Genomic DNA, 25,335 nt, shown 5'->3' on the forward strand with positions numbered 1-25,335 from the left:
TGCTTTCATGTAGTAAACTGTCAGCTATTTGCATAGACACGAATAAAATCCCCCCTATGTTAATCAATCTTGCACAAGTATTTCATCACTTCAAGGTTTTCGTGATCTCGATACGACTGTCAATCCCCCTTCATCAGCCCTAGAGCTCCCCGGTGAAGCTTGACGGTCATCTCATTCCCAACGTCAGCACGGAACTTGTTCAGATCCGACTCGAGCTCCAGCTTCTTCATGCGATCGCACGTTAATTGTTCATATTTATCTTCACGCAGCTCGTTTCCATTTGAAGTCAAGCTCATAGTTCCATCCACCTTACGAATGACTCGGAACCAATACTCGACTGAGTGAGCCATGTCCTCACGACTCAATTCTCCTCCACCAATTTCCGCGACCCCTTGGACTACTGACCAGCATGAATTCAGTACCTCCGGTCACAAGGAAGACTGAAGACGACATAGATGACAAGAGAAAGACACCCACTGGGTGGGAAGAAGCTAAAAGCATGATCAAATTTTGCATCATCAGGCTCGTTCAACACCCGACGCTCCTTTCCCGTGTTCTGTGCGTATGCGCTGGTCACCACTACCGGGGACCATGTATAAGCCTCAAGAATTCGCTGTGAGTACCACTTTGCTGCCGTGCGCTCGCTAAAGCCGCCATTGATCGTCGCACATATTGAAACGGCCACAGAGAGTGCGTCGGTGAGAGCTAGATGCACGCCGGACGGGAAAGGGGGCTCAATGAAGCACCTAGCATCTCCGATAATGCGGATATAGGGACTGGCGTAGTATGAGGCGCTGTGAGACCAGTCGATGGCCGATTTTGACATCCTAGAGGAGTGTGGCATTGTCCAGCAGTTCGGAAAGCATTGGGGCGTCCCTTACGTGCTGCAATTGGTGATTGCGAGGAGTGAGCTTTCCAATGTCAACCTGAGTTGTTCATACAGTTCAAGGCTTTTTCACCTGTCTTCTGTGCTACCCGGCCGTCGAATCAGTTACGCATCTGAACGTTCCGCACTTGTTTCGTACTAAACAATGTACTGCTGAAAACATATTAGTTTGTACATATGGTATTATTGACATGCACTGCGTACCTGATGGTAGGCAGTTACCCTTGCAGTTTGTTCACGCTTGATTGCCAGCTATACGTGGAATGTTTTTTTGGCCAGCAATATACCTCAGGGCTGTTAGGTTCAATGCTGGAAATGCATACATTTACCGGGTAAATTAATCACTCCGTGTACCGAAGCCAAACTTAAACAGTTGATGAAACATTTGCGTACTTAAGCCAGTTTAAACAGACAGTTCAACCCGCTGATTTTGTTATTTTATAGCACCAGAGTAAGCAAAAAAAGAAATTACTCATAAATAATAGTTAACCTTGCGCCACACCTAAATCTAAATATCTAGTACATGCATATTGACCACACAGGTCAGTTGTTTTAAGGAGGAGGGTGAGATGGATACATGAGCCGTTCATATCGCAGCTCCTCTACCGGAAAACATATTGCAGATGTCTCAAGGTGTGATAACAAATTAGTATGAGAAAACACAGTGGTATGATGGCATCCTCTTACTTTAGTTGTAATCTGATCACATTGTGAATTATTTCCCACTTTGGCACTTCCCCTTAGTCGTGAATTATAACTATCCCGCAAATTTTAAGCCCTCGTCAATTTAGGTCTATTTTATTGTATCTATTCCTCTAGGCTTAAAGAGAGCAAAGTGTTTCTTAGTGTCGGTTTCGGTTCTGGAATGTGAGCAAGGTATTTAGCATTAGGACATTACAAGTATTATTCAATTGCAGTGGACACGCACGTGCTGCTCAGCAGGGGATTGAGACTAAACTAGACCGAAGGGCTTGAATTACCACTCCTGGAAATAGTAATCCCCATTCTCACTTAGTCCATAATGACGTAGTCTAAGATGAAGAAAATATATCATGTACCGGGCTGGGGAACCACTATTCGGGCTCCACGGATACAAGAAAATGACGTGTTTCTTACACTTATAACCAAAACTCACAGTGTCTTTGTATATTACATCTACATATTGTGAACTTCTTGACTCCTTATAATTGAAACATCTCCAACCAGCCTGAGTCTTGATAAGCGCTACTATGACAGTTTTCGTCGTGTCTCTGTATGTGGTCATGAGCTTTTACCTCCGCGCATACTGACATTCATCACCATAATCTAGTTTTCTTCCTTACACTGTGACCCGCCAAATTGATTCATGCGGGTCCTCTCAAGTTCAATCACCAGCCCCCGCCCGCCTGCCGCAATGCCTCAGCACACTACCGAGTAGACGTGACGGCGGCTGCGGAAGTGATACGACACTAAAAGGAGATAACTTGTCCCCTGGTGCTACCACGGACAACGAGCGCATATTTACCTCCGACCCGCCCCTTCGAGCAAGAAAGGGTGTGGGTTATCCGTTTCCCCCAAAGCCGCGGTCGGATAATTGGCCACGCACAAAAGGGGAGCCTCAATGGAGTGTTATTACTGCAAAAAAAGGAAATGACGGATTAGTGGACGCCATACGCTCCGCTGCGCACGTTGGCTATCTCAATGACACAATGTGGGTGGGCACGCTCGGAATACAAACGGACTCAATAGAGTATTGCGATCGGACGGCCATTGAGCGGAAACTGAAAGATGAGTATGAATCTCTGGCCGTGTTTGTTTGCGACCGTGACTTTGACGGGCACTACACGCACTTTTGCAAAACCATTCTCTGGCCGATCTTCCATTATCAGGTGCCCGACAGCCCAAAGAATAAAGCCTACCAGGACTGCTCTTGGGCCTACTACGTGAGTGTCAACCAGGCTTTTACGGAATGTATCGCCAGAAATTGGAAGAGGGGCGATTCCATCTGGGTGCAGGATTATCACTTGATGCTGGTCCCAGCCATGCTCCGAAAATTACTCCCCGACGCCCATATCGGATTTTTTCTTCATTCTGCTTTCCCATCCTCTGAAGTTTTCAGGTGCTTGGCCATGCGCAAGGAGCTCCTTGAAGGCATGCTCGGTGCTGATTTGATCGGCTTTCAAGTAACCGAGTACTCCGGTCATTTTCTCCGGGCGTGCGGTAGAGTCCTTTCCGTGGAAGCTACCGACGCAGGGATTCAGTTAGAAGATCGTTTCATAAAGGTGGGCACATTTCCTATTGGCATTGATCCAACCTCTTGGGACCGACGCAGGGAGTCAGCCGATATCAGACACTGGATGGACAACATCTCAACTGCGCACCGGGGAAAGCGGCTCATCGTCTCCTGTGACAAGATAGACGCCGTTGGAGGGATCCGTCAGAAGCTGTTAAGCTATGAGCATTTCCTTAATATATACCCAGAATGGGCGAATCAGGTTGTTCTGATACAAGTTGCTACTAGCAGCACTCAGCAGCCTGAGCTAGAAGCGAGTATATCCGACATTGCAATGCGAATCAACTCCATCTATGCAACTCTCGACCATCAGCCCTTAGTATTTCTCAAGCAGGATCTTATGTTTCCGCAGTACCTTGCGCTCATCACAGCGGCAGACGTTTTGATGATCACTAGCCTTCGAGAAGGAATGAATTTGATCAGCCACGAATTCGTTTACTGTCAAGACGGCCGCTTTAATAACAAGGGGTACGGTTCATTGATTCTCAGCGAGTTCACCGGTAGCGCATCCTTATTTAGTAATCATGCGCTTTTGGTCAACCCATGGAACGTCCATCAATGCGCAGAAGCGATGCATACGGCGTTGATCCGAGACCCGAGGGAACGAAAGAAGGATTGGGAGCAGCTTCACCAATTAGTACTCGACAATTCAGCAACTAATTGGGTTAAGTCTTTCAAAGAAAGTATGGCTTGTGTCTGCCACAAGCAGTTATCGCACCGAAGAATGACAAAGCCATGTCTCTCCATCGCTAGTCTCAAAGAGCGGTATCGACAGGCATGCCGCCGCATGATGTTTATCCAATACGAAGGCGCATTAGCACCCTGGGGTTCCCCGAATAACGTCTTCCTTGCCACACCACAACGTACAATCACGATCTTGACCGACCTGATAGACGATGCTGCCAACGATGTTTACGTGATGAGCTCGCGAATGCCGGAGGAACTAGAGAGACAATTCTGTCATGTCATTGGTGTGGGATTGATCGCCGAAAATGGGTGCTTTTTGCGTAAACCGCACACAAATGAGTGGATCCAGCTAGTGGACCAGGCATATACTGATGTCTGGAAAGACGGGCCTTCGCATATCCTGACATATTTTCAGGAGCGGATGGAAGGAAGCTGGGTTGAAACCCGCCACTACTCGCTCGTCTTTCACTATGGGTCGGTGGCCGACAGAGAAATGGCTAGGCGTCTTACAGCTGAGTGTGCCGATCAGATTAACGATGCTTGTGAGAGCCAGGGCATCCACGCCGTTATCTTTGATAGTGCTATGATAGTGGAGCCCATAAACACAAAGAAGGCTCTCGCGGCGGAAGTGGTGTGGCGCTATGTGGAAAGCTCCAACAATCCGAAGTTTGACTTCTTGCTGACCATCGGTGTTAACCGCGAGGATGAACATCTGTTCGGGTGGGCCAACGAGCTAGAGCGCACCGGAGTAGTCGATTATACCATGACAGTGACCATAGGCTCACACAGTGCGGAGGCCAAGACCACGTTGACACAAGGGGTGACAGGTAGGTCGCGCCATTCTATGAAGGGCCATTTGGCTGCTAACGTTAACCAGGTGTTTTGGATTGCTTGCAGCAGCTGGCCTCCTGCTAGGGCAACCGCTCGGTATTGTTGCAGGAAAGGCAACAGAAATAGCTTCGATGAAATGCGCGCAGCAAACGCTTTTTATTATGGCCAGGGATAGTTACGAACGAGCTGGCCTTTCATTCGACGATTGTCAAAACAAACCTATGGCTCACTAAAGCGAGAGAAAAATTCCTCAAATGGTCACCAACCGAACGTACGATCTTAGCGCTCTTGGCAGCACCGCAAAATGCGGTTGTGAATCAAAGAATATAGTCATCTAGCATCAATTTCTACAGACATTCTCAAAATCAGCTTGACTAATACACGCTGAGTAATCTCTCTTCCAGCCCACCACCATCTAGGAGCTTGACACCGTCCAGCACCTACCACCAGCACAGTACATTCCTCCGGGGATAGAGATGTTGACCCGAGTGAAATAAGGGCACTATCAGTCAGAATCTGAGACAATGTGGTAGAGTTAAGGCCCAAAGCTTGCTAAGATTCTCTGTTTTTCAGACCAATGTCATAAAGGATCTCCGTGTAAATTTGTTTTGCGCCTGTTGTGTGTATACATGATCCGCCCTGAGAATAAATACTTCGTGCACACTTAACCTGCTGGCCTCATTGGCGGCTTTGAGATACACCCATCTCGTTCTCAAAAAGCAAAAAAAGTGTATTTATCGTCGCACCTTTATTTTTGCTACAGCTAGCCTGCATCTATACCTACAGATAAGGAAGAACTAGATTTGATGTCTTGTTTTTGAATACATCTGTATCCAGAAGTCCGAAATTAGAAAAGATACACACCCCATTGTTCGTTGCTACACAATATTCTCCACGGACGATCTCTTTAGTTCAGAAAAGCCGGTATACCAACATGCAAATCGACGCCATCGGAAATTGAAACTCGGTCAATAAGCTAGACAGCGGATACTACGTGCAGTTCCGCAGACGATTGGCGAACTACATGTACAGGCCACAAGGGTCCCTTCGGTCTTCAATATGTGCGACCCTAGTAATACCTTGCGCTGATTTTATATTGTCTATGCGACCACATATATTAAGAAACATAAGAAGTGTGCGTATGTACATGCTTGAACAAGGTTCCAAATATCAAAGAATGAACAATTATTTCTCCTCAACCACGGTTGGAGCCTGGACAACAGGCCGATCCTCTGCCCCAGGCTCATTGAGCTCCAAGTGGTGAGCGTAGACCATAGAAGCGATGGAATCTTCCGTCTGGAGGTAAGTCCGGCTACCCTGGATGAACCAGAAAGCAAGCGCAATAACCAACATGACTCCAAATACCGCAATAGCGAAGTTCATATCACTGGGTGCTGGGTTCGGAGCACCGGGGAAAAGGAAGAAGATGGTGGTGATGATGCAGTAGATGATACTGACCCAGTTCAACAATGGGCCAATGCGACCGAGCTTGAATGGGCCGGGCGGTAGCTTCTCGCGACCAGTCACCAATAGTGCCAGGATGGGCATGGCATAGGAGACTGTCAGAGCGATGGTACTGACACTCAGGATGGCCTCCAGCACTGTGTTGGCGAAGAGGTAGAGAATGCCGACGAGACCGATGATGACTCCCTGGCCCCAGAGAGCCCGGGCTGGAACTTGCCACACTGGGTCGACGTGGCTGAAGTACTTGCTGAAGGGCACGCCGCCATCACGGGAAAAGCCCCAAGACAGACGAGAAGCAGTTGTAAGAACACTAATGCCCTGGCCCAGTCCATTGAAGATGAAGAGGGAAATGAGGACGGCGGCGCCCTTCTGACCGACTGTTTCGAGCATCAGCTCAATAAAGGGCAGGTCGGCGTTGAGAACACTGTCCACATCCTGGATGCAGAACAGACAGACCACCATGAAGATGAATCCAGTCACGGCGCCAAAGAGGACAGCCATCCAGATGACACGGGGTGCGTTCTTCCGTGGTGCAGGAATTTCTTCAACCATATGAATGACCGAATCAAACGCGGTCAATCCATATGCAGCCTGCACCAGACCGGTAAACCAAACCACACCATCGCTCCAGCCAGTCTCATTCTTCCAAGCTCCAAAAGCGAAGGAAGGTGGCTGGAAAGACAAATTGGCCTTGGTACCGACCGAGATGAGCAGAGTAAGAGAGAGAACGATAAACAAGCCGAAAAACCACACTCCGACGAAGTTGTTAAGCCAAGGAAGAATCTTCTCCTTGCGACAACTCACCACGTTGATGAGAGTCAACACAAAGACGACGCCGATGTATACGACGAAGTTGAGCCAGCCCTTGTTGGCTCCATCCCACTCCGGATTAAACATGGTCTTCATGCCCAGCAGGAATTCAGTCATAAAGGCGACTTGCGACGCAGTCAATGTCCACCATCCAAAGGTGTTGATCCAGGCGCACATATACGAAACAAAGCGGCCGAGTGGTGTATTCCAAAGTCGATACACCCAATAGGCCTGGCCGAGAGCAGTGGGCATGCTGCTAGTCAACTCGCCCAGCGAGAGCGCCACGCAAAGATTGCACACCGTGACCAGCACCAGACCCCAAAGAATAGTGATAGCACCGCCATTGGTAAGGCCGCTACTGAGATCCTGAGCGAAGGTTGAATATGTTCCTGCGAAAGGGGGTCAGCGCAATTCCAATGTACCCCGGTGGCGAAGGGGTCTTTCGCAATTGAGCGAGCGAACGTACCGAGAACACAGAATGCCAGCGCTAGCATACTCCACATATCGAACTTGCGGGTCAGGGCCTGGGAATGGCCCAGGGCAGCGAGATCCTGTGCATCTTGCACATTCTGATCCGTCAGAGGCGGCTTAAGGGGTTGTGAATTGGACTCTAAATCCATCCCGAGGTGTGATTCAGCCGGAGGTAATAAAGATCAGTTGAATGGGCAAGCAGGTAGGAAATGCGCCCATTTTCTGCCAAAGGGATGAACAAGAACAGGGGATATGGCGAGGATATGAATTCTATATAGCTTGAGCGCTGGCGTTTTGGCGTTGACCACCCCCTCACAAAATCAGGGTAAATACGGAGACATAGATAAAGCTGGGGGATTGATTAAGCCAATAACGTGTGTGCTGGGAACTGAGTCAACGGAGTCAACGGATTGTATCAAAACCATTGGTCATGGATTGGAGAGGTGTTGATAATAGAAACGATCATCGCCTGTCGAGTTTTCCGTGGTTTTTGCGGGGAGTGTGTGTTCGCCTCGGTAGGACCTCCTACAGTGGGCCTTCGACCATGGATGCGCTCCACAGATAGGTCTCTTTGACGTTTAACGGATGTTCTAGTAAGAGAATTGGATTTAGCCCTGAAGATGCTTTGTAGCTGCCAATTAAGAGTGGCTTTTGCCACATGGCATAGTTAGTATATGGGCTCCGACCGTACAGTACTACCAACACTTCAACTATTTCTTACCAATATATCCAAAGTCCAAATGTTATCGCCCCTAACTACTTCGCAGTAGACAGAGCAATTCGTCATCTATTCCGCTATCTCATTCTCTAGCTTCAACTGAAGCAACAAAGAGAAGTGGTTGGATCATCAGTGGCGACCTGACCCAAAAGGGAAAGTCCATGCGTGATAAGACGATAGGCGGCACTTAGTCCGCGGCTCTATACTTGGGGGCGTCAGGGATGAGGTTAAGCTCGTGTAAACCAACGCCATAATAGAATGTCTACATATCTCTTTCTGCCGAGATACTAGATCCATCGTGTGGAGTCAATTGCTGATTCCGACGCCGGCAACCATAGCATATCCAAGGAACTTCACTTGCTGTGATATCAAGTGGACACCAATCAATGTGGATAGAATGGAGCTTCCAGGTTAGCATTCGGGGATCATACAAATCAGTACAGCAATGCAATTGACGTCGATGATCCCTTCATCTAAAGAAAGGGGATAGACGAGACGACAGAATCGATGCATCACTCAGGCAGCAGTTTTGAGTTCTGTCCGGCAAACGGAGGCGTCAGGGTCCACTTCATTCGAAAGCCGTCGTAACGAGAACTCGACAAACGGACTAGGTTTGCGTCCGTCTCCTCACTTGGGCGTAGCCGCAGGCTGAGGCGTTGAATAGTAGGGCTGCGGCATTTTGTATACATAGAGCTTATGAGGTCCGTCATTGGCCTGCGTCGCCGTGTCTCGGTGATTTGAGTCTCCTTCTCCTTCCTTTTATAGTGATAAGGTATGTTTGGGATCGGAACTTGCGATCGAACGGCTAAGACCCCGCGAGATCCGGGGTATTCAGCCCGCATCATTCTCGTGGCGACTCTCTCGTGACAGACCGACAAACCGACAAGCTCGCTGTCACTAGCATCTTCTGAAAGTCAATTCATCATGAGGTAAACACGTGTTGAGAAGAGCACGGGGGAAGGCAGATCACAAGGATAGTCAGGCACGATGCAACATCCTATCCCCAATTGGGTATTTTGAGCCTGATCCATCCTGATAGGGCCAACAAGCTTAATGGATAGATTCTCAAAGCCTTCTAGCCTGTTGTTCCTCCTTTAATGCATCTTTGGGCCACTTGGCTAATGGGCGGACTAAAGTCCGCAGTTTGCCCCCTGCGTCGGTGGTAGGCCATCTCCGGGTGTTTCTGATGTCCCTATGCCCTGACCGGAAATTATCAATCAAGGAATGACATGAGAAGATGACCAACGGCTAACATCGTTCTTGTCCTGCTTTCCTCCCTATCTTGTTATTCAAGTCCGCGTCTCCATGAGAGGTAACACGTTTTCCCTTATCTTGGCTCACCGGGCTGAAATCTACCTGCATCTGCGGAGCATCGACAAGTTCCGAACTGGACCAGGCGTGGTGATAAGGCCATGAGGTGAAACACACTTGAACTGAAGCATGAGGCAAGTCCCTGTGGTAACAACTGATTAGCATTCAGGTACAAGAGTGCCAACGGAGCTTACGTCTTCTGTCATATACACCAAACCCACCGAGGGCAACTATTTCCAAATCAGGATGCGGACAATACACCAAAAGAACGCGAGAAAGTGGAGAGATTGAGCAGGATGAACCATCCGAGTCTTGGCAATTATATTAATGCTTTAGACACTATCCAAGATGAGTTCCCGAGCGTGTAGGGGAATCACAAGAACACAAAACACTTTTGTTTGTCGCCAGGACCCGAAAACCATGCAATAGAGATGGGAGAGGACCATATTGAAGCCCAGTCACAACACCACATCCGAGCGCCTCCCAGCCAGATCAAAAATAAAAAGGAAAAAGGCAAACAAAACGCCGACCGGGAACTTGTTGCCCGATTCTTCTAAAGGTACACGTCACGGTCATGAGAACAAGTGTTGATACTTGAGAAACACGGCAACAGATTGCTGTGGCATGATGTGCATTGCGCACATGATCATGCTCGAGGGTGCTTGGGGTGGCGCCACATGCCGCCCGGTAGCATATTCTGCTTGAGCATCGCCAGCTCCTTGTGCAGGGCCTGGTTTTCCTGCTGGATGCTGTCGATGTAGGAGAGTGCGTTAGAGAGGATCTCTGATTTCTTAAGAGAACCAGCACCGGCCTTGGGGGTGTGTTTTTGCACGCCGGCTGGTGAGATGGCCTGCTCCAAGGAGACGAATTTGGCATTCATGTTGGTGCGGTAGCGCTTTTCGATGATGTTGTGTGCGGCACGCTTGGCGGCGTTCCGCATCTGCGGGTCTTGGCTGCCTGAGGAGCGGTTCGAGTCTCGGGAGAAGCTGCGGGTTTTGCGGCTGGATGTGGGGGTGGGCTTGGATGATTGTGATGTCTCGGCTTCCTCTTTGATATTGGGGCTTGATGACCATCTTGTTGAGGTGCGGCTCTTCTGGGGTTGAGACTGGTAGGTCGGGTCACAGCTTTGGTTTGGTGACTGGGTCTCGAACGCGGTGGAGTCCGTTGATGGGCGTGCGGCATTGGATGGCCATGTTTGATCGTCACTATCAAGTTCCTTGAAGAGGTCAGCCTTGTGGTATAGTATAGGTTGGGAGGTAGTGAGACATACTGATGAAAGCGAGGCGTTGTCTTCGGGCATCGGCATGGAGAACCCGCTGATCTCCGGTGATGCAGCAAACGGATCAACAAAGAGGTCCTTCGAGTCGAGATCATTCAGGCTGTCGGCGAAGTCGAAGGGCACGGACTCCATGTCATTGGGGTTGAGGGCAAACAGGTCGATGGCACTATCGTAGGTCCAGTTGGCGGCGAGGGGATCAGGCTTGAAGAAATCAACGGGTCGAGACTGAGGACTCAGATTCAGTTGTTGGCTGAGGTAGGTCCCTTCATCCATGGAGAGATTGGGGATCTCATTGGATCGGTTGCAAGCCATGATGCACATCCTGAAGGATCATACGTTGAGGAAAAAGTGGCGGTGGGAGTATAATATGGCGATGATACTATATAAAGGAAGAATCGAAGAGGGAAGATTCAGATCAAATAAATAAGGAATAGATTACCATGGAACAGAGTTAAGTTTCGGCTGCTGCGGTTTATATATAAACAGTCTCCCCTGACAGCGGGGGGGCAGACCCGGAACAGATTACGACCCATTGTGTACGAGTTGGCCGAAGCGATTGACCTGTGATGTCAGGCCCTACAGAACCTGTCCCATAACAGGCGTAGTTCCGGCAAGTCTGCCCGGTCAAGTCGAGCCGAAGTCACCCCAGGCCAGATCTCTAACGGCCGGATCCGACAGACCAGTCATTCTGCTTAGAAAAATCAACGTGTTGCGTGAAACCGTTGAAGAATTCCGCTGGCCGCGACGGGGCACAATAAAGTGGATGCGGATCAGCGGGCTGGACTTCGCCAAGCCCCCGTCGGCCGAGTCTCGGAGCCGGCACTATTTATGTACAATATAGGGATACTTGTATTGTACCTCTTGTACCTTTGTCTCCTTCTTTTGTTTAAATTGTCATGCTGCCCTACACGTAGTAGATTTGAGCACGCTGGCTGCCTTCAATTCAGCACTGTCTGGTCATATACCACCCTATAACTTACAGTGCACATGAGCTAACCGGTACAAGCCTCTACTGGGCCTTCTTGACGGACGTCACAATCCGAATGGTTTTTCTTAACTCTGGGATTATTTCGCCTTTTGGATCCATTCAAAGTGAGCTATGTCTACTATATGCAAACTTTTGTAAGAAAGCGCTAATTCTCAATCGTGCGAGGTCCGAAATATATATTGAAGACAGACAAGTAATATTCTCATTTCGCAGCGCGTCGTACTCACCCCAGGTCTTTCCAACTGATATATCAAAATTTAGGATTCTTTAGAAGAGAAGAATGCATTTAAAATGGCAACAGCATAACGCCCTGCCTTCTCCGATAGTCGTCTCGCATACTAAAAAGCTGCTCCTCCCAGAAAGCTATATAAGTTTTGCGGGAATTGCTGGATGACTGCATTTGCCACAGAATGGTAGTAGTCTTCAACAAAGAAAGGGGTCGGTCAGAATGAATTATATCATGCACTTCACGGATTTGGGCAGATCTAATTAACTCCTGCTTCGATAGATACCGCCAATCCCCAATTATATGTTACTTATTGGACACAGAAGTCCGGAGTATAGAATCTTATTCGACAAGGTAACTGAAACCTGTAGATCCCAAGGAGAGTATGCTTGTCATTGAAACGACATCCGCAATATGCGCGAGAGTCCATGGAAATGATCGTGGGGCGGCTCCCGGGTTGCAGTCTCAATCAATAATTCTAGATACAGCTCTCGACAGACCTACAGCATTCGTACCTATTTGCATGGAGCCGATAGATCTGATACTGATTCCGTCAATTCCAAGCGAGCGCGTTCCCCCCCTTTCCCACCCCCGGACAGGGAAAGGTTCCTCGCACAATGCCAGTAAGTGGCCCATTCAATAATATGATATCACTGTTTACCGCCTGAGCCAATAATGGACGACGCTGAAGAGAAGTTGGCCATTTGAGAGACAAAAGAGGACGAGTCGTGGATATTGGACCTCTCTTCGAAGCATATAGAAAAATCGTGTTTATTGTCCTTTCCTTTGTATCCTTCTTCATTGTACGCTTTAATCTCAACTCTTAAGTAGGGTCACTTTGCTCCTTTATCTACGCGGCTGGAATAGTAACTTGCGGAATCTGGAGGTCGATACCAAAAGAACATCAAAGAATATGGTAAACACTCTGTGTTTCATGGTATCATGAGCAAAGTAATCAAGGACCATTGTCTTCATTCTGAGATCTACGCAGTTGCTTAACTTCTGACTGTCATAAAGCGGCAGCAGCAAACGTAGGGAGATCTCTGAATCGGGTATAGCTAAAACATATTCGTATCGTCTTGAAATTAGTACATTTGCACATCTATATCCGGCTTCGTGCCTTAACTTGTTTTACCCCTGGCGGTAAAATTTATACCCTGTTCCAACGGTTTTGCTGATTGCCTGCCTCACTATACTGCGAAGATCACCTGTAGGCTGTCCTGTTTGGTACGTTAATCTCTGCAGAACAACACTACAGCTGTACTTTTGATGTCACAAGTGGCTGCAATATATTTCGTCACACACATATTTCATCACAGACAGATTTGTTGAGACATATCATATCCGACCTATCGCCGAGACATAGTTATGACGGAAGAACCCAGAAAGCCACTAGTCATAAGCCACAGTATAAAATTTGTACAAAACCAAGGAAGTATAATGATTCAACATCACAAATCTCATCTGACAGCTAAATAAGGCAAACATTTGTATATCTGCACTGCCGCTTGTAACAAAATCCACGAGTAATACGCATACAGTACTTTTGTCAGGGAGGATCCGAAATAGTTTTCTACTTGCCTTCAATCAATGAAAAAGCCTTCAAAATAATGCTTTAGTGTGTCATGGATACTAGACGTGGTCTAGTTCCCTCGACGGACCGCTGTGTCGTCCAGTCGCAAGGCGAGTAATTCGTGATTACTTACTTCCTCCCTAAAGGAGAGTTGGGGTGGGGTGACTCGGACCATCTTTTTCCTTTGTCTCCTGTTACTCGAGATCCCGATGTCTACCGATATCTGCGATAATACCCCGGTGCTTATTCGAGTTTTCACTCTATTTACGAACTGCATACGGAAACCATTTCTCGACTTTGACGTCCGGTGAAAAACTCGGTACCTACATGTATGGCATGAGGTCCAGAGATCTCATGATCCTCAATAATCTTGGTTTTCAGATCCGATTCCAGATTTCCGGTCCGCAATTCAGATCCAGGGGATACGACTCCCATAGGATCTTGGTTAATCATTTTAATTACCGCATTCATTTTTAGTCCTTGTGACTCGAAGACCATGCTGTCTTCCTAACTAACATATTCACACACAACCTTCAGATCCCTGCCAACTCCAAAATCTGGACCTGTCGATGCCCTATTCCGGAGCATCTAGACCGTTGATGCAGAGTTACTCTGCAGGCTACCCGTTACCCCTGTGACATGCCTTGCTTCAAGATCCATGAAGAATGTCAGTCCACCCGGCAAGCCCAGATCCAGAGGTGGAGAAATAACGGGCGCTAAACCCGCCAGCTGCACGAAATACATGGGTCTTGCCTTGGTTTTACTGCCGAGTATCTTTCCCCGGACCACGGTTCTCGGCGGCGCGATCTTCGTCGGCAGCTAGGGGTGGCTATATGCTAGAGCAGCTAGCCCTATACGGATCTCGAGACCTAGAGGGGGATAAAGTATGTTCAACCCTGGGCGAATTATTCTGTCTAACATAGCGTTCAAATTTGTGTGACTTCTGGCTTCAAGATATGCTGTGTTTAGGTTTCACGATCCGAAGAATCAGGTGGTTCCAACATTCTATATGTTATGCAATCTTTACACTTGTTTCGTCCCATCACGCCCAACACTGCTCGTCGAGGACTGATAAACACCGCTGTATCCCACGACGGTTTCCCCCAATTCCTCAAATACAATCTGTGCTAGCTTGGCATTGTGGTGAAGAACTACCCCATGAGGATTTTTGACTTCCATCAAAGCCCCCAAGGCACCTTCATATCCAGCATCGACCACACCAGCAGCAATTCCCACACCGGACCTCCATAGTGACGATCGAGGGAAAACATTCCCCATACAATTCCGTGGAACATGAACGGTTTCGTTGAAATCGATTAAGTAGGCGCCTGGTTGTAGGGTGATTATGTGGTTGGCTTCGTCAAAAGGCAGGCTAGACGTTTTGGCAGCCTGACGCTTAGTGTTGTCAAAGTCAATGGTAGCTGATGAGGTCCATCTAGAAACTTGGCGTAAAGTAAGATCGATACCGCATGGCTGTTGCTGCTGAGTGACATGTCCTAGGTTACGCACCAAATGGCGGCTGACAACTTCGAGTCCGCTGAGAATCATGGCGTGGTCTCGGCGTTTGTTGCTGGTTCCAAGATATCGAGTCGAAAAGCTTGTCTGGTATTGATGGCAAACGCAAAATGTTGTTAGGTTGCGAGAAGTGAACATGGACTGTTCAAAGCCCCTGGTCCTGCCCACACCGCCTCATGGGGTGCTTCGACCTCCAACCTATGTTTCTCCTTACTTGTGATGAGCCCATACTGAAAACCAATCCCTAACTGAAAGCAGTGTGTGTTGAACAATTCTAGGCCTGAATGGGGCTCGAGGCAGGGCGATATACGTTATAATCAAATGACATATCTCGTCCAATGACTGAGAACTGGCAGTATGTACCCTTGGCCTTCATGACTGAATTTCAGGGTTGAGCGACTTCAGATGACTACAAACCGCTGAGGTTGTGTATTTGGCAGTGCCACCAATCTTATACACCAGATATTGTTAATCTCAACAACCCACGCGATACCCCGCAAGATATGTAGAATTACATGCTGGCCAGCCCCCGATCCTATCCCAGGCTTAGCGAATCGCCAATGGCGCCCACGACTGCGGTTTGCATTCCCATTCCCAGCAGATACATGTACTCAGATACTCAACCCACCTAGTCTGCCATAGATATCCATCTTATTGGATGATATCCATTGCGGAAAAGCGGTGGGCTGACTTAAGGCTGATGCGAGATGATCTGCAAGCCCTATGACGCAGATTGTGGAACAATGAAGCTTATCGCTCCAAGATCAGACGAAAGGCCATACACTCGATGTAGTTAGCTGCCTAGATTAAATAATTCCGGCAAGGATTTGCTATGGGGCACGATCTGAGTTTACAGCTCGGTGTTCTCCGGCACACCCACCTCCCCCCCCCAAAGGAAAACATACCTCTGCATGTGCCTTTCATGGGAAATCTGTGATCTCCAAGTGGTGCTCTGCTTCAGTGGGACCCTCGGACATGGGGATCGGGCACAAGGCTGTCGTGGGTACCACTCCGCAGGTCCTCGGTACATATCTAGTGGATTGTATAGGTGTGGTTTCCCTTATCACTTCTTAAATATGTGTCTCCAGATGAGATCACCAAAACTTAATAGGTCGATAGGCCATTCTTTACGTCTATTTCACCTGTTTACCATATGCGTGAGGACGCATTGAGAATTCCGATCGTCGAAAACTAGATTCCGTCCCCCACCATTCTTTTACCGTCACCAATGAAGAACTACGTGGTCAGGTCATAATAGGCTTGCCACAGTGGTCAGATCAAATCTCGTTAAAGCTAAATGACGCACAATTTGCTGCGAACACATATTGCTTTCTTTCCGGGGGCCAAAATCATAAAGCCCTCGTGTATCTCGCATTAGTTTTTCCTCGTCAGCATTGAATAGTGAAAACCATCATTGACCCCTTCAAACCTTTCTATATTACAGTTGCATTAAACAACAAACATGTCTCTGTATGCTTCCCGTCCAAGTACCCTAGCTAATCAAGGCACTAATAAAAGACCACCCACATCTAGCTCCCCAGAACAGCACTATGAGCAACTTGTCGCTGGCAAGAACCTCTCCGGCGACGACGTCCAAGCTGCCTTTGACAATCTCCAGCCTATCAAGCCTGAGCACTTCTTCGGGACATGGAAAGGAGCCAATGTGAACACCGGCCACCCCACCGAGGAAAAGCTCACTGGCATGAACTGGGCTGGCAAGACATTCCGCTCGACGGAGGATGTTGATCCCATCGAGGTCTACCAGGAAAACGGCGAAAGAGTGTGGAATCCAGACTGGGGACATGCTCGGGTAAGTTGACACTTGGCTTCTGTCACCTTTGATATTGCATATCTACTGCTTTTCATGGATGATGTGGATCAGGGCTAATATCACTCCGCTCTACAGCTTCGCCAGATTGAGTGGAAAGGGAAAGTTTCTACTGCTATGATTTATGATGATGTCCCTATCATCGATTACTTCCGCTATGTTAAGGAGGATATGATTGCTGGCGCCATGGATGCGAAGATTGCTCCCGGTGGCACCTATTACTTTTACTTGTACAAGTGAGGCGTGGTGTGAGCTGTCCTCCCTAGTTCCTAATATATTACCGTCGTGACATTGGAGGCCCTCCTTTATTGACATGGAAAGACATTGGATGAATAATATATTTCGGTCGAAGTTTTCGAGTTTGCATAACAACTCCCCGAGAAGACAAATGATGAATCTTGCTGCCTCTCTGAATGTCGTAGCTATAACATTATTGGGGCAGTGTAATGTTTTATTTATGGGAACATTAACAATTCTAAACAACTATGGCGCCTGTTCTGCAAGTGGACATTGATCTTCAAGCGCCCGCAGCTCGGCTAAATACTGTAGAGAGTCTCGGAATTGGTTCTACCCTCGGCCGGTTCAGTTCACCGCTCTTATTGCAACTTCCTTTCGCGTTTTCATCACCAGTCCAGGTGGAAAATGCATTTTTCATTCATCTTGTAGTAGTGAGTTATCTCAAACTATGCCTCCTAGCGCCTCTCAGAAGCCAATGAGATATACCTGGCAACATGACGTCAGAGGCTTTGTTCAGCAATATATGAAGTTCAAAAAGAGTTTGCCTACTGGATCCGACCCAAGATTCCAACTACCCCTGTTACCCTCAACAAGTTCTCTGTTTTGTTGATAGCAGCATACATGACAGAATACCGGGGATTTTCATACAGTAACCGGATTTTTCAAACAACTAGAACCTGGAAATCAATAGCAGGGGAAGGTTCCCCGACATAACGGCGACCAATTTTTGGGCCGACGCCTTGTAGTGAATCATTAATGAAGCCATAATTGCCCCGGGTGGACAAATCAGACATTTCTCGGAAGACACGGAAGCTAAGAATAGGATTGGACTCCAAAAGGGAATCCCCCGAACTGATGCCCACTCAAATCTGAAGATCGTCAGTGGGCTTACTCCCGTAACGGGGGGATTGGATCCACTCTTCGGGTTAAAACACGCCCGAAGCTTGGCTTGGCTCGAAAATGCTGGGTACTCAGGGGTTTTGTATGGCAGTCAGGGTTTTGTAACTAGATATGTAGCTTCAATTGCGGTCGGAAGAGACCCCTTCTGCTTTGAGGTGGTATTTTGTAACCCAATATTTAGATAGAGCCCGACAAGAGCCCTGACGCCATCTGCCGTACAAATCATGTATTCTGCCGCTATGAGGGATTGCAAGACATGTTTCGGTCTCTCGACCAATAAGAGAATAAGCCAAAGGATTTTAAAGTTAGCCACCTTATTTTAAAATGGAAGAGGGTCAACTTCGTCACCTCAACAAGTCTAAGCATGTCTTAAGTCGTATCAAGCTCCCTTTCTCTGGGGTATAAGAATCACCAATTCCCTCCGTATAGTCTCCTTGTTATTCAGAATCAACCAAATCTTCCACTTTGAAAATGAAATTATCCATCGCTGCTATCACCGGCTTCGTCAGCGCCATCAGCGCCGCCACCCTTCCCTCGGCCTTCACTCTGGTTGCTGAGGGCGGCAAGACCGTTCTGACCGACGGCCGTACGTTCAATTCGTCCCCCCCAACATTCAAAAATTGAAAGCCAAAATACTAACAATGGTGACCAGAGTACGCTTTCATCGGTGCCAACACCACTGACCACGAGATCCTGATCCGTAAGTTCATCAGCCACCCCGGGTTCCACTGCAAGCAATATCCTGACACACCTCTTTAGTCCGTGGCGGCAGCCCCAACGGTCTCGTCTCCTTCACCTCCAAGGACGCTGTCCCCACCGCTTTCCAGAACCTCTATATCGTTGAGGATTCTGTTTCTCCCCTCGGCCTGACCCTTCCCCACTCCGGTGCCGTTCCCCAGGGTGGCAATACCACCGGCTTCGGTGTTAACGACAAGGGCCTCTTCACTCACGGTGGCAAGGCTTGGTTCTCTGTTGACGGCTACAGCCAGAACCCCATTCAGGAGATCTACTGGTACGGTGCTCACAACGCCGAGTACCGCTCCGAGCAGCTCTACGTTAAGGAGCTTAAGAACTACTCCGCTTAAATAAGTACTGAGCAGTGCTAGCTTGAGTTAACGAGGGCTTGACGAGGGCTTTGGTAAAATTTCCTTGTTTGTTTTGATGAAGTTTCTGTGATAAGAGGCTTCTTTCACTCCTTCATGATTACTGCAATTGCACATACATGTATCACATACCAATTCTAGTGACACCGAACCTGCAGAGTTCCGGACCGTTTTATACTTCATTCTCATGCAGTTACCTGATCCTTCTACCTGTATAACTATGCCACAGCCTCAAGAGCTCATTTGATCATTGCCTTGATTGTGGTCTCAAAACTTTCCGGCTCACGCCCCAAAATTTTGCCAAGGGCAGGTGACACAACAGCAGTCTCGCCCAGTTTGATAGCCTCCCAGGCAGTAGTCCACTCCTTCGAAAGATTGACTCCGTGGTAAGTAAGGAAATCAGCATTTTGAGGAAGAGCAGCATATTCATCCGCAGAAATCTCCCGAATTTTGATAGATTTCCCAATAGCCCGACCCAATATATCGACTGTCTCAGCAAGGGATATCTCGCGTGGCCCCGAAAGAAGCACGCGCTGATCCAAATATTGGAACTTCGCGGGGTCGTTGGTATACGACACGATTAATCTTGCAGTAGCTTCGCCCAACTCATCACGCTTTGCCCACGCGACACCAGGTCCGCCTCCAGAGTGAGGAATCATGATCTCATCTGTAGGGTTCTGTAGATCGAACCAAGTTGTGTAAATCGGGAATGACTCAGAGTAGATACCTGCACGAACGGAGGTGTATGTGAAATCCCCTGGATGGGAATCTAAGTACTTTTCTGTCTCCAGGTGCGCGCCCATTACGTGGGCAACACTTTTGTCGCTAAGGTTACCGCCGAATGCAAGCGACGAGTAGAAGATGTGCTTGAGACCACTCTTGGATGCAGCATCGATTGCACGTTTGTGGGACTGTTTTCTCGTTAGGTGGATTTGTCAATATTCCTCCTTGGAAGTGTTTTTAGTTTACCTTCGCTCGGTGCTCAATTTCAATGGATGCATATGATATCAACATCAAGGTATCTACGCCTTCGAAGGCTGTCTGTAATGTCGATGGGTCGTCGTAGTCCGCCCGGCGTACTGTGGCACCCTCTTTCTTGAAATCATCTAATCTCTCAGGATGCCGAGCGATGAGAATAAGTTGTGACGCTGGGAGCAGCTCCGAAAGGTGGTTCAAAATGCTTGTTCCGAGAGCGCCGGATGCTGGAAAGAGGCCGATCTTGGCACCCATTTTGGGCAGTAGGATATAAAATGGGAATGTGATACTGGATATCCTTTCTTGTTTTATTTACCCAAATATTCAAAATGAGGCGGGGTATCCACTCGGGTTATATATCACAATAGTAAGGCTATTCCCCTGAGTTGGGAAGGTGGGCCAGGAGCTCCTGATGTCGAAACCGACTTGCTTAGTAATGGCATCCGGTTTGCCGTTCGATCAAGTCCGAAGTCCGAAGACGGTTTGGGATCATTTGAGATCAACAGTTCATTTCAAGGCCAATAATGAACAAAGAAGCATGTACTTCGACCTCCTTACATGGGCCCCATCATAAATATGTCATCCACCCCGTGTGCACCACAGCTGGGCAGAATTCCTTTTATTCTACATAGTCAACTAGTGCGAGTCAATGCCTGATACCCGAGCTTGTTCTCCACTCGAATAAACAACCCAAGCTCCTGCTTTCCTTTTTTTATTTTTATTAGAAGCTATTGTAATTTATCATGCACTGATTGTCCATCGTGGGAAGCAAGTGATTGTCTAACGTGTTGTATTCATCAATCATAATATGAATTATAAAGGAGCTGAGATATGTACTGTCTAACGCCAATTCAAAACAATTCTATGCAATGCTTAGTGAGGCACACCTCCAGTGCCAAACAACTCCATCTTGATCCGGTCAGAGCTAACACCCTGGCCCTTAAGACTCGATTCCATATCCGTCATGAACTTCTCTGGTCCACAGATGTAGTACTCGGTTTTAGCGTCATCAAGGAACAAATCCTCCTGTTTAACCTTGTCTAGATTCACCCGTCCAACGTGGTGATAGTCCACGCCTTCCTTCTCTCCCTCGGAAGGGTGAGTTGTGAAGAAGGTGGCGTTCAAATTGGGATACTTCTTCGTGAGGGAAGCAATGTGCTCACTGAACGCGCGTGCGCCTGATGTCCGTGCCCCGTGCACAAAGTGAAGCTTGCGAGCGGAGGGCGCCTTTGATGTCAAGGTATTCAAAATCGAAGTGAGCGGAGTAAGACCCACACCGGCGGAGATCAACACAACCGGATGAGCAGGCTCCGCCTCTGTGGTCGAAAGGAAGAAATCACCATAAGGATGCGAAACTTGCAATGTATCGCCTTTGTTGAGAGTATCGTGCAGCACATTCGAAATATAACCAGGGTGAGCGGAAACAGCAGGATCAGCCGAGTCGATACCAGCCTCCTTCTTCACACTGATACGGTAGTAGTCCGATCGAGGCTTGTCACTGAGCGAGTACTGTCGAGCTTGCGTATACTTGAGAGCCGGGACGTATGTCTGAACGGAGATATACTGGCCAGGCTGGAAGCCTGGCAAAGGCTTGCCATCGACAGGTGCGAGATAGAAGGAGGTGATCTCGTCGGACTCTTTGATCTTATCGGCGATTTTAAAGTCGCGCCAGTCAGTCCAACCCTCGCTTTGCTCGTACAGCTGCTTCTCGCGACCGATCATGATATCGGCGAGCTGCCAGTATGCGGCTCCCCATGCGTCGTGGATCTCTGGGGTCAATGCTGCTCCGAGGACCTCGCCCATTGCTTCGAGGAGGTACTTGCCAACGATTTTGTAGTCGTCGGGCTTGATGTAGAGTGAGGCATGCTTGTTGCAGATCAATTCGACTGCGGAGCTGAGAGCTCCCAGATCATCGATGTGCGAGGCGTAGGCGTAGAGTGCGCCGGCTAGGGCACGGGGCTGATGGCCGTTGACTTGGTTGGGGGTGTTGAAGACGGTGTTCAATTCAGGGTGGGCTTCGAGCATGTTGCGATAGAAGACTGTTGTGATAGTGTTTCCGTGCTCGACCAGAACGGGTACAGTTGCCTTAATTAGGACAATTTGGTCCGCCGTCATTCCAGCAATGGAACCCATGGTGAATAAGTAGCTTGGATCTGTGATGTTCGAGGCGAAATGCGAGGTGATATTTTAGTCGTAGATACTAAGTCAATTGATTTGAGTAGTCAAATTGTGTTCGTTCAAATTGAGAATAGTAATTAACTCCATGTCGTTGGCTGCGTAGCTATTTATACTAGTCTACGCCGTAGACTGAAACGTTAGCTTCGGTGATCGGGAAAAAAAAAAAAGAAAAAGAAAAAGAAACACCCGTAGAATCCCCGAGAATGTGTCTGGCATGATTTCTGGACGGTGCGATTCGTGCCGAAAAGATCAAACATCTCCGCGGAGAAGAGGATATTGCGGATATTGCGCAGAACGGGATGTTTCAATGTTCGCGAAGATTTATCCGCGGCTGCCACTGCAAATTATCTGGGGCATTTTGGTATGATGGACCAATTTCTACTTTGAGACACTTAAAATTTATGTCCATAACATGTTCTTTAAAAACATATAAGTTAGTTCAAATGATATGATTGTGGATCTGCTGTCAAAGCGCCGATCACACAGGATCCCGCAACGGCATGTAGTTCGTCGCAGATAAGCCTCAAATGCAATCTTCAAGTTTAAAGTTGGGAGATATCAAGAAACTGGGAGAACAGGGTATAGTCTCCTTGATGTACTATTGTCACATCGCTAAAAGCTCATCACACGCCGTCCGTCCAATCCCGGCGAGTCAGGCCATAGACGAGAATAAGCCGGCGTGGATCGGCCACCCCGGGTTTGTCCAATAACACTCGCACGATTACTATACATCGGTACAATGCCGAGTTTGTCTTGGCAGTTCGGGGCATACTGAAGTAGTCCGTTTCTCGTGACTAAAAAAAACCTTAGAACCTGGGTGTTCACATGGATCCACACAGGAAGCAAACTGAGTGCGCGGGGGTTTAACCGTTTTGGGATTCCTTGCTCGAGAGTCGACGGAAACAACATCGAGCATTCAAATTGAAAGCGTGTCAATTGATCATTTAGCAGATCCCATCGTCTTCCAGATCTCACAGGTGTCAGTTAATCATCTGTGCAATACGGACGGTGAACTCCAAGCCGCCAAACCTTAATGAGCTCTATGAGTCGTTGATTAATCGCCAATTTCATACCAATTGAAGGGCCTGCCCAATGACAGCTTCCTGGAGAAGGCGGGGTCAGTCAATGCCGATTATGAGTGGAAGAGTCTATTGAAGACTCTCGTGGTTCGTCGGAGGTCTAGACAATCGGTGTCGCCGTTTTCGGAAGGCCGGGTGGTCCCGTCCCGTAACAGTAGCTTGTTTACTCCTAATAAGCCTTGGAGGGCTCAATCGCACATGCTGACCTCACCATTCGACATCTATACATCCATGGACAACTCAACGCCACAACCCGTTCAAGGTGGACGCCCTGGCCAAGACGACCAATTGGTGTAGAATAAGCGAGTTCAATGGCTGTGTCCCCAGTTTGACCCCGATCGATGATACATGGACTGGCCTGGCAGGCGTAGGCAGTAGTGACGTCTGCCATATGCAAAAGTGGTACAGTATATAGGTCTCATGATGGAAGAATGGGTGGAATAAAGGAAATGCTCTCACTCTGACAATATTTTCTGCCGTATCTTGTCCTCTCGGCTCTTGACTTTCTTTAGTCTATCCCTCAATTCCATCTTCATTCACGATGCGGTTCAGGAAGCGCCAATCCGCTGATGTCTCGACACTTGGGGGGCCGCCGGGTTCCAACGGACGCGGCCAATTGCCTATGCTTCAGTTGCCGGACAAGCTGCGATACAACTTGCTGTGTGTGATGGGCGAGTTCGTGGGAACTTTCTTGTTTCTTTTCTTCTCTTTTGCTGGTACCCAGGTCTCGAATACCCCCATGCCGGCGCCTGGGTCGCCGCCCAATACTTCGAATCTGCTGTACTCGTCGCTTGCTTTCGGTTTCTCATTGACTGTCAATGTCTGGGCATTCTTCCGGGTGACTGGCGGTCTCTTCAATCCAGCGGTATGAAAGCGACAATAAATTGGATAATGGTAGCTGACAATTAACAGGTGACTCTCGCACTTTGTGTCACTGGCGGCATGCCCCCTTTACGTGGGTTGTTTGTTTTCCCAGCTCAACTGGTCGCTGGAATTGCAGCCGCTGGTGTAGTGAGCGCACTATTCCCAGGACCGCTGAACTGTGCAACTCGTCTGGGTGGTGGAACGTCCATTTCGCAGGGTCTCTTCATTGAGATGTTCCTCACCGCGCAACTGGTGATCGTCATTATCATGCTAGCGGTTGTGAAGCACAAGTCCACCTACTTGGCCCCAGTAGGAATCGGTCTGGCATTCTTCGTGGCGGAACTGATCGGTTAGTACTATGGCTCCTCTTTACCCCCACTCACCTAACACTCCATTCCAGGTGATTATTATACCGGAGGATCCTTGAACCCGGCGCGCTCCCTGGGACCCGATGTAATTAACCGCACATTCCCCGGATATCACTGGATCTACTGGGTCGGCCCTCTGCTCGGTTCCCTCCTCGCCTCTGCCTTCTATCACCTCCTGTGCTTCGTACGCTGGGAGAATATCAACCCTGGTCAGGATTACAACGAGCAGGAGTATAGGGCGAGAAAGGAGTCAATGGCTCCTTCGGAGAGAACCATGACCGACCAGGTTCATTCCGATGATGTTCCTGAGCAGAGCCAGCCTGGTCGGGAGATCCCTCCTGAGCAGCGCCAGCCTAGTCGGGAGATCCATCCTGATCAGCAGGTTTAGTGGGGCGTTGTCGGCCACAGATTGTCATCTTGCAGTTAGCTTGTCTGTCTGCAGGTAGTATTGATCATTGATGATGTGGGCTCATTTGTCGGATAGGTAATTTCACTGCTATGTACAGAGCTGAAGAGGGGCATGTATGTCTGTGATAATAAGTCTGAGGATGGCGAACAGCATTTACATGCCGTCTGCATTTTTCCTTCGAAAATTCTTAGGGGAGATAATTGTCCATGAATATTAATGGCCGGACGAGATCGAAATAAATATTCATTCTGGAACAGAAGAAACAAATGTTGACATCAGCCTGGGAGAGCAATGGGGCAAACCCGTAAGCACAGACTAAGATGTGAAATTTGAGTCACCGCACACCTCCAGTGGCGCTGATTA

General features: G+C 48.3%; 11 protein-coding genes across 11 annotated transcripts; 4 read left to right on the forward strand and 7 right to left on the reverse strand.

Moving 5' to 3' along the window:
• Positions 1-119: 119 nt before the first annotated feature.
• PENARI_c003G02856 (uncharacterized protein) lies at positions 120-826 on the reverse strand (the record flags this gene model as incomplete). Its single annotated transcript, XM_022628193.1, has 2 exons — positions 120-397; positions 478-826. 2 exons carry the CDS (start codon positions 824-826, stop codon positions 120-122), a joined length of 627 nt encoding a protein of 208 aa, XP_022491983.1.
• A 1,289-nt stretch (positions 827-2,115) lies between these two features.
• Positions 2,116-4,760, forward strand: PENARI_c003G06306 (trehalose-6-phosphate synthase; the record flags this gene model as incomplete). Its single annotated transcript, XM_022628438.1, has 3 exons — positions 2,116-2,138; positions 2,196-4,672; positions 4,723-4,760. The coding sequence occupies 3 exons, from the start codon at positions 2,116-2,118 to the stop codon at positions 4,758-4,760; spliced, it is 2,538 nt and encodes an 845-aa protein (XP_022491683.1).
• A 1,101-nt stretch (positions 4,761-5,861) lies between these two features.
• PENARI_c003G04346 (uncharacterized protein) lies at positions 5,862-7,570 on the reverse strand (the record flags this gene model as incomplete). The annotated part of the gene is made up of 2 exons (XM_022628301.1): positions 5,862-7,339; positions 7,417-7,570. 2 exons carry the CDS (start codon positions 7,568-7,570, stop codon positions 5,862-5,864), a joined length of 1,632 nt encoding a protein of 543 aa, XP_022491625.1.
• Positions 7,571-8,655: 1,085 nt separating this feature from the next.
• Positions 8,656-8,817, reverse strand: PENARI_c003G01909 (uncharacterized protein; the record flags this gene model as incomplete). The annotated part of the gene is made up of 2 exons (XM_022628134.1): positions 8,656-8,746; positions 8,771-8,817. The coding sequence occupies 2 exons, from the start codon at positions 8,815-8,817 to the stop codon at positions 8,656-8,658; spliced, it is 138 nt and encodes a 45-aa protein (XP_022491925.1).
• Positions 8,818-10,096: 1,279 nt separating this feature from the next.
• PENARI_c003G05723 (uncharacterized protein) lies at positions 10,097-11,041 on the reverse strand (the record flags this gene model as incomplete). Its single annotated transcript, XM_022628396.1, has 1 exon — positions 10,097-11,041. The coding sequence occupies one exon, from the start codon at positions 11,039-11,041 to the stop codon at positions 10,097-10,099; it is 945 nt and encodes a 314-aa protein (XP_022492052.1).
• A 3,498-nt stretch (positions 11,042-14,539) lies between these two features.
• On the reverse strand, positions 14,540-15,064 carry PENARI_c003G03238 (putative dUTPase; the record flags this gene model as incomplete). Its single annotated transcript, XM_022628221.1, has 1 exon — positions 14,540-15,064. One exon carries the CDS (start codon positions 15,062-15,064, stop codon positions 14,540-14,542), a length of 525 nt encoding a protein of 174 aa, XP_022491960.1.
• Positions 15,065-16,493: 1,429 nt separating this feature from the next.
• Positions 16,494-17,099, forward strand: PENARI_c003G09986 (DUF4334 domain-containing protein; the record flags this gene model as incomplete). Its single annotated transcript, XM_022628698.1, has 3 exons — positions 16,494-16,501; positions 16,565-16,841; positions 16,938-17,099. The coding sequence occupies 3 exons, from the start codon at positions 16,494-16,496 to the stop codon at positions 17,097-17,099; spliced, it is 447 nt and encodes a 148-aa protein (XP_022492050.1).
• Positions 17,100-18,467: 1,368 nt separating this feature from the next.
• On the forward strand, positions 18,468-19,081 carry PENARI_c003G04531 (uncharacterized protein; the record flags this gene model as incomplete). Its single annotated transcript, XM_022628313.1, has 3 exons — positions 18,468-18,582; positions 18,649-18,696; positions 18,756-19,081. The coding sequence occupies 3 exons, from the start codon at positions 18,468-18,470 to the stop codon at positions 19,079-19,081; spliced, it is 489 nt and encodes a 162-aa protein (XP_022491711.1).
• Positions 19,082-19,338: 257 nt separating this feature from the next.
• On the reverse strand, positions 19,339-20,329 carry PENARI_c003G09306 (uncharacterized protein; the record flags this gene model as incomplete). Its single annotated transcript, XM_022628654.1, has 2 exons — positions 19,339-20,010; positions 20,069-20,329. 2 exons carry the CDS (start codon positions 20,327-20,329, stop codon positions 19,339-19,341), a joined length of 933 nt encoding a protein of 310 aa, XP_022491442.1.
• Positions 20,330-20,947: 618 nt separating this feature from the next.
• On the reverse strand, positions 20,948-22,207 carry fhpA (flavohemoprotein; the record flags this gene model as incomplete). Its single annotated transcript, XM_022628125.1, has 1 exon — positions 20,948-22,207. The coding sequence occupies one exon, from the start codon at positions 22,205-22,207 to the stop codon at positions 20,948-20,950; it is 1,260 nt and encodes a 419-aa protein (XP_022491476.1).
• Positions 22,208-23,872: 1,665 nt separating this feature from the next.
• PENARI_c003G08223 (uncharacterized protein) lies at positions 23,873-24,951 on the forward strand (the record flags this gene model as incomplete). The annotated part of the gene is made up of 3 exons (XM_022628573.1): positions 23,873-24,196; positions 24,244-24,544; positions 24,596-24,951. The coding sequence occupies 3 exons, from the start codon at positions 23,873-23,875 to the stop codon at positions 24,949-24,951; spliced, it is 981 nt and encodes a 326-aa protein (XP_022491363.1).
• Between the last annotated feature and the right edge of the window lie 384 nt (positions 24,952-25,335).

Source organism: Penicillium arizonense (assembly GCF_001773325.1).
Source record: "Penicillium arizonense strain CBS 141311 chromosome Unknown PENARI_contig003, whole genome shotgun sequence".
NCBI lineage: Eukaryota > Fungi > Ascomycota > Eurotiomycetes > Eurotiales > Aspergillaceae > Penicillium > Penicillium arizonense.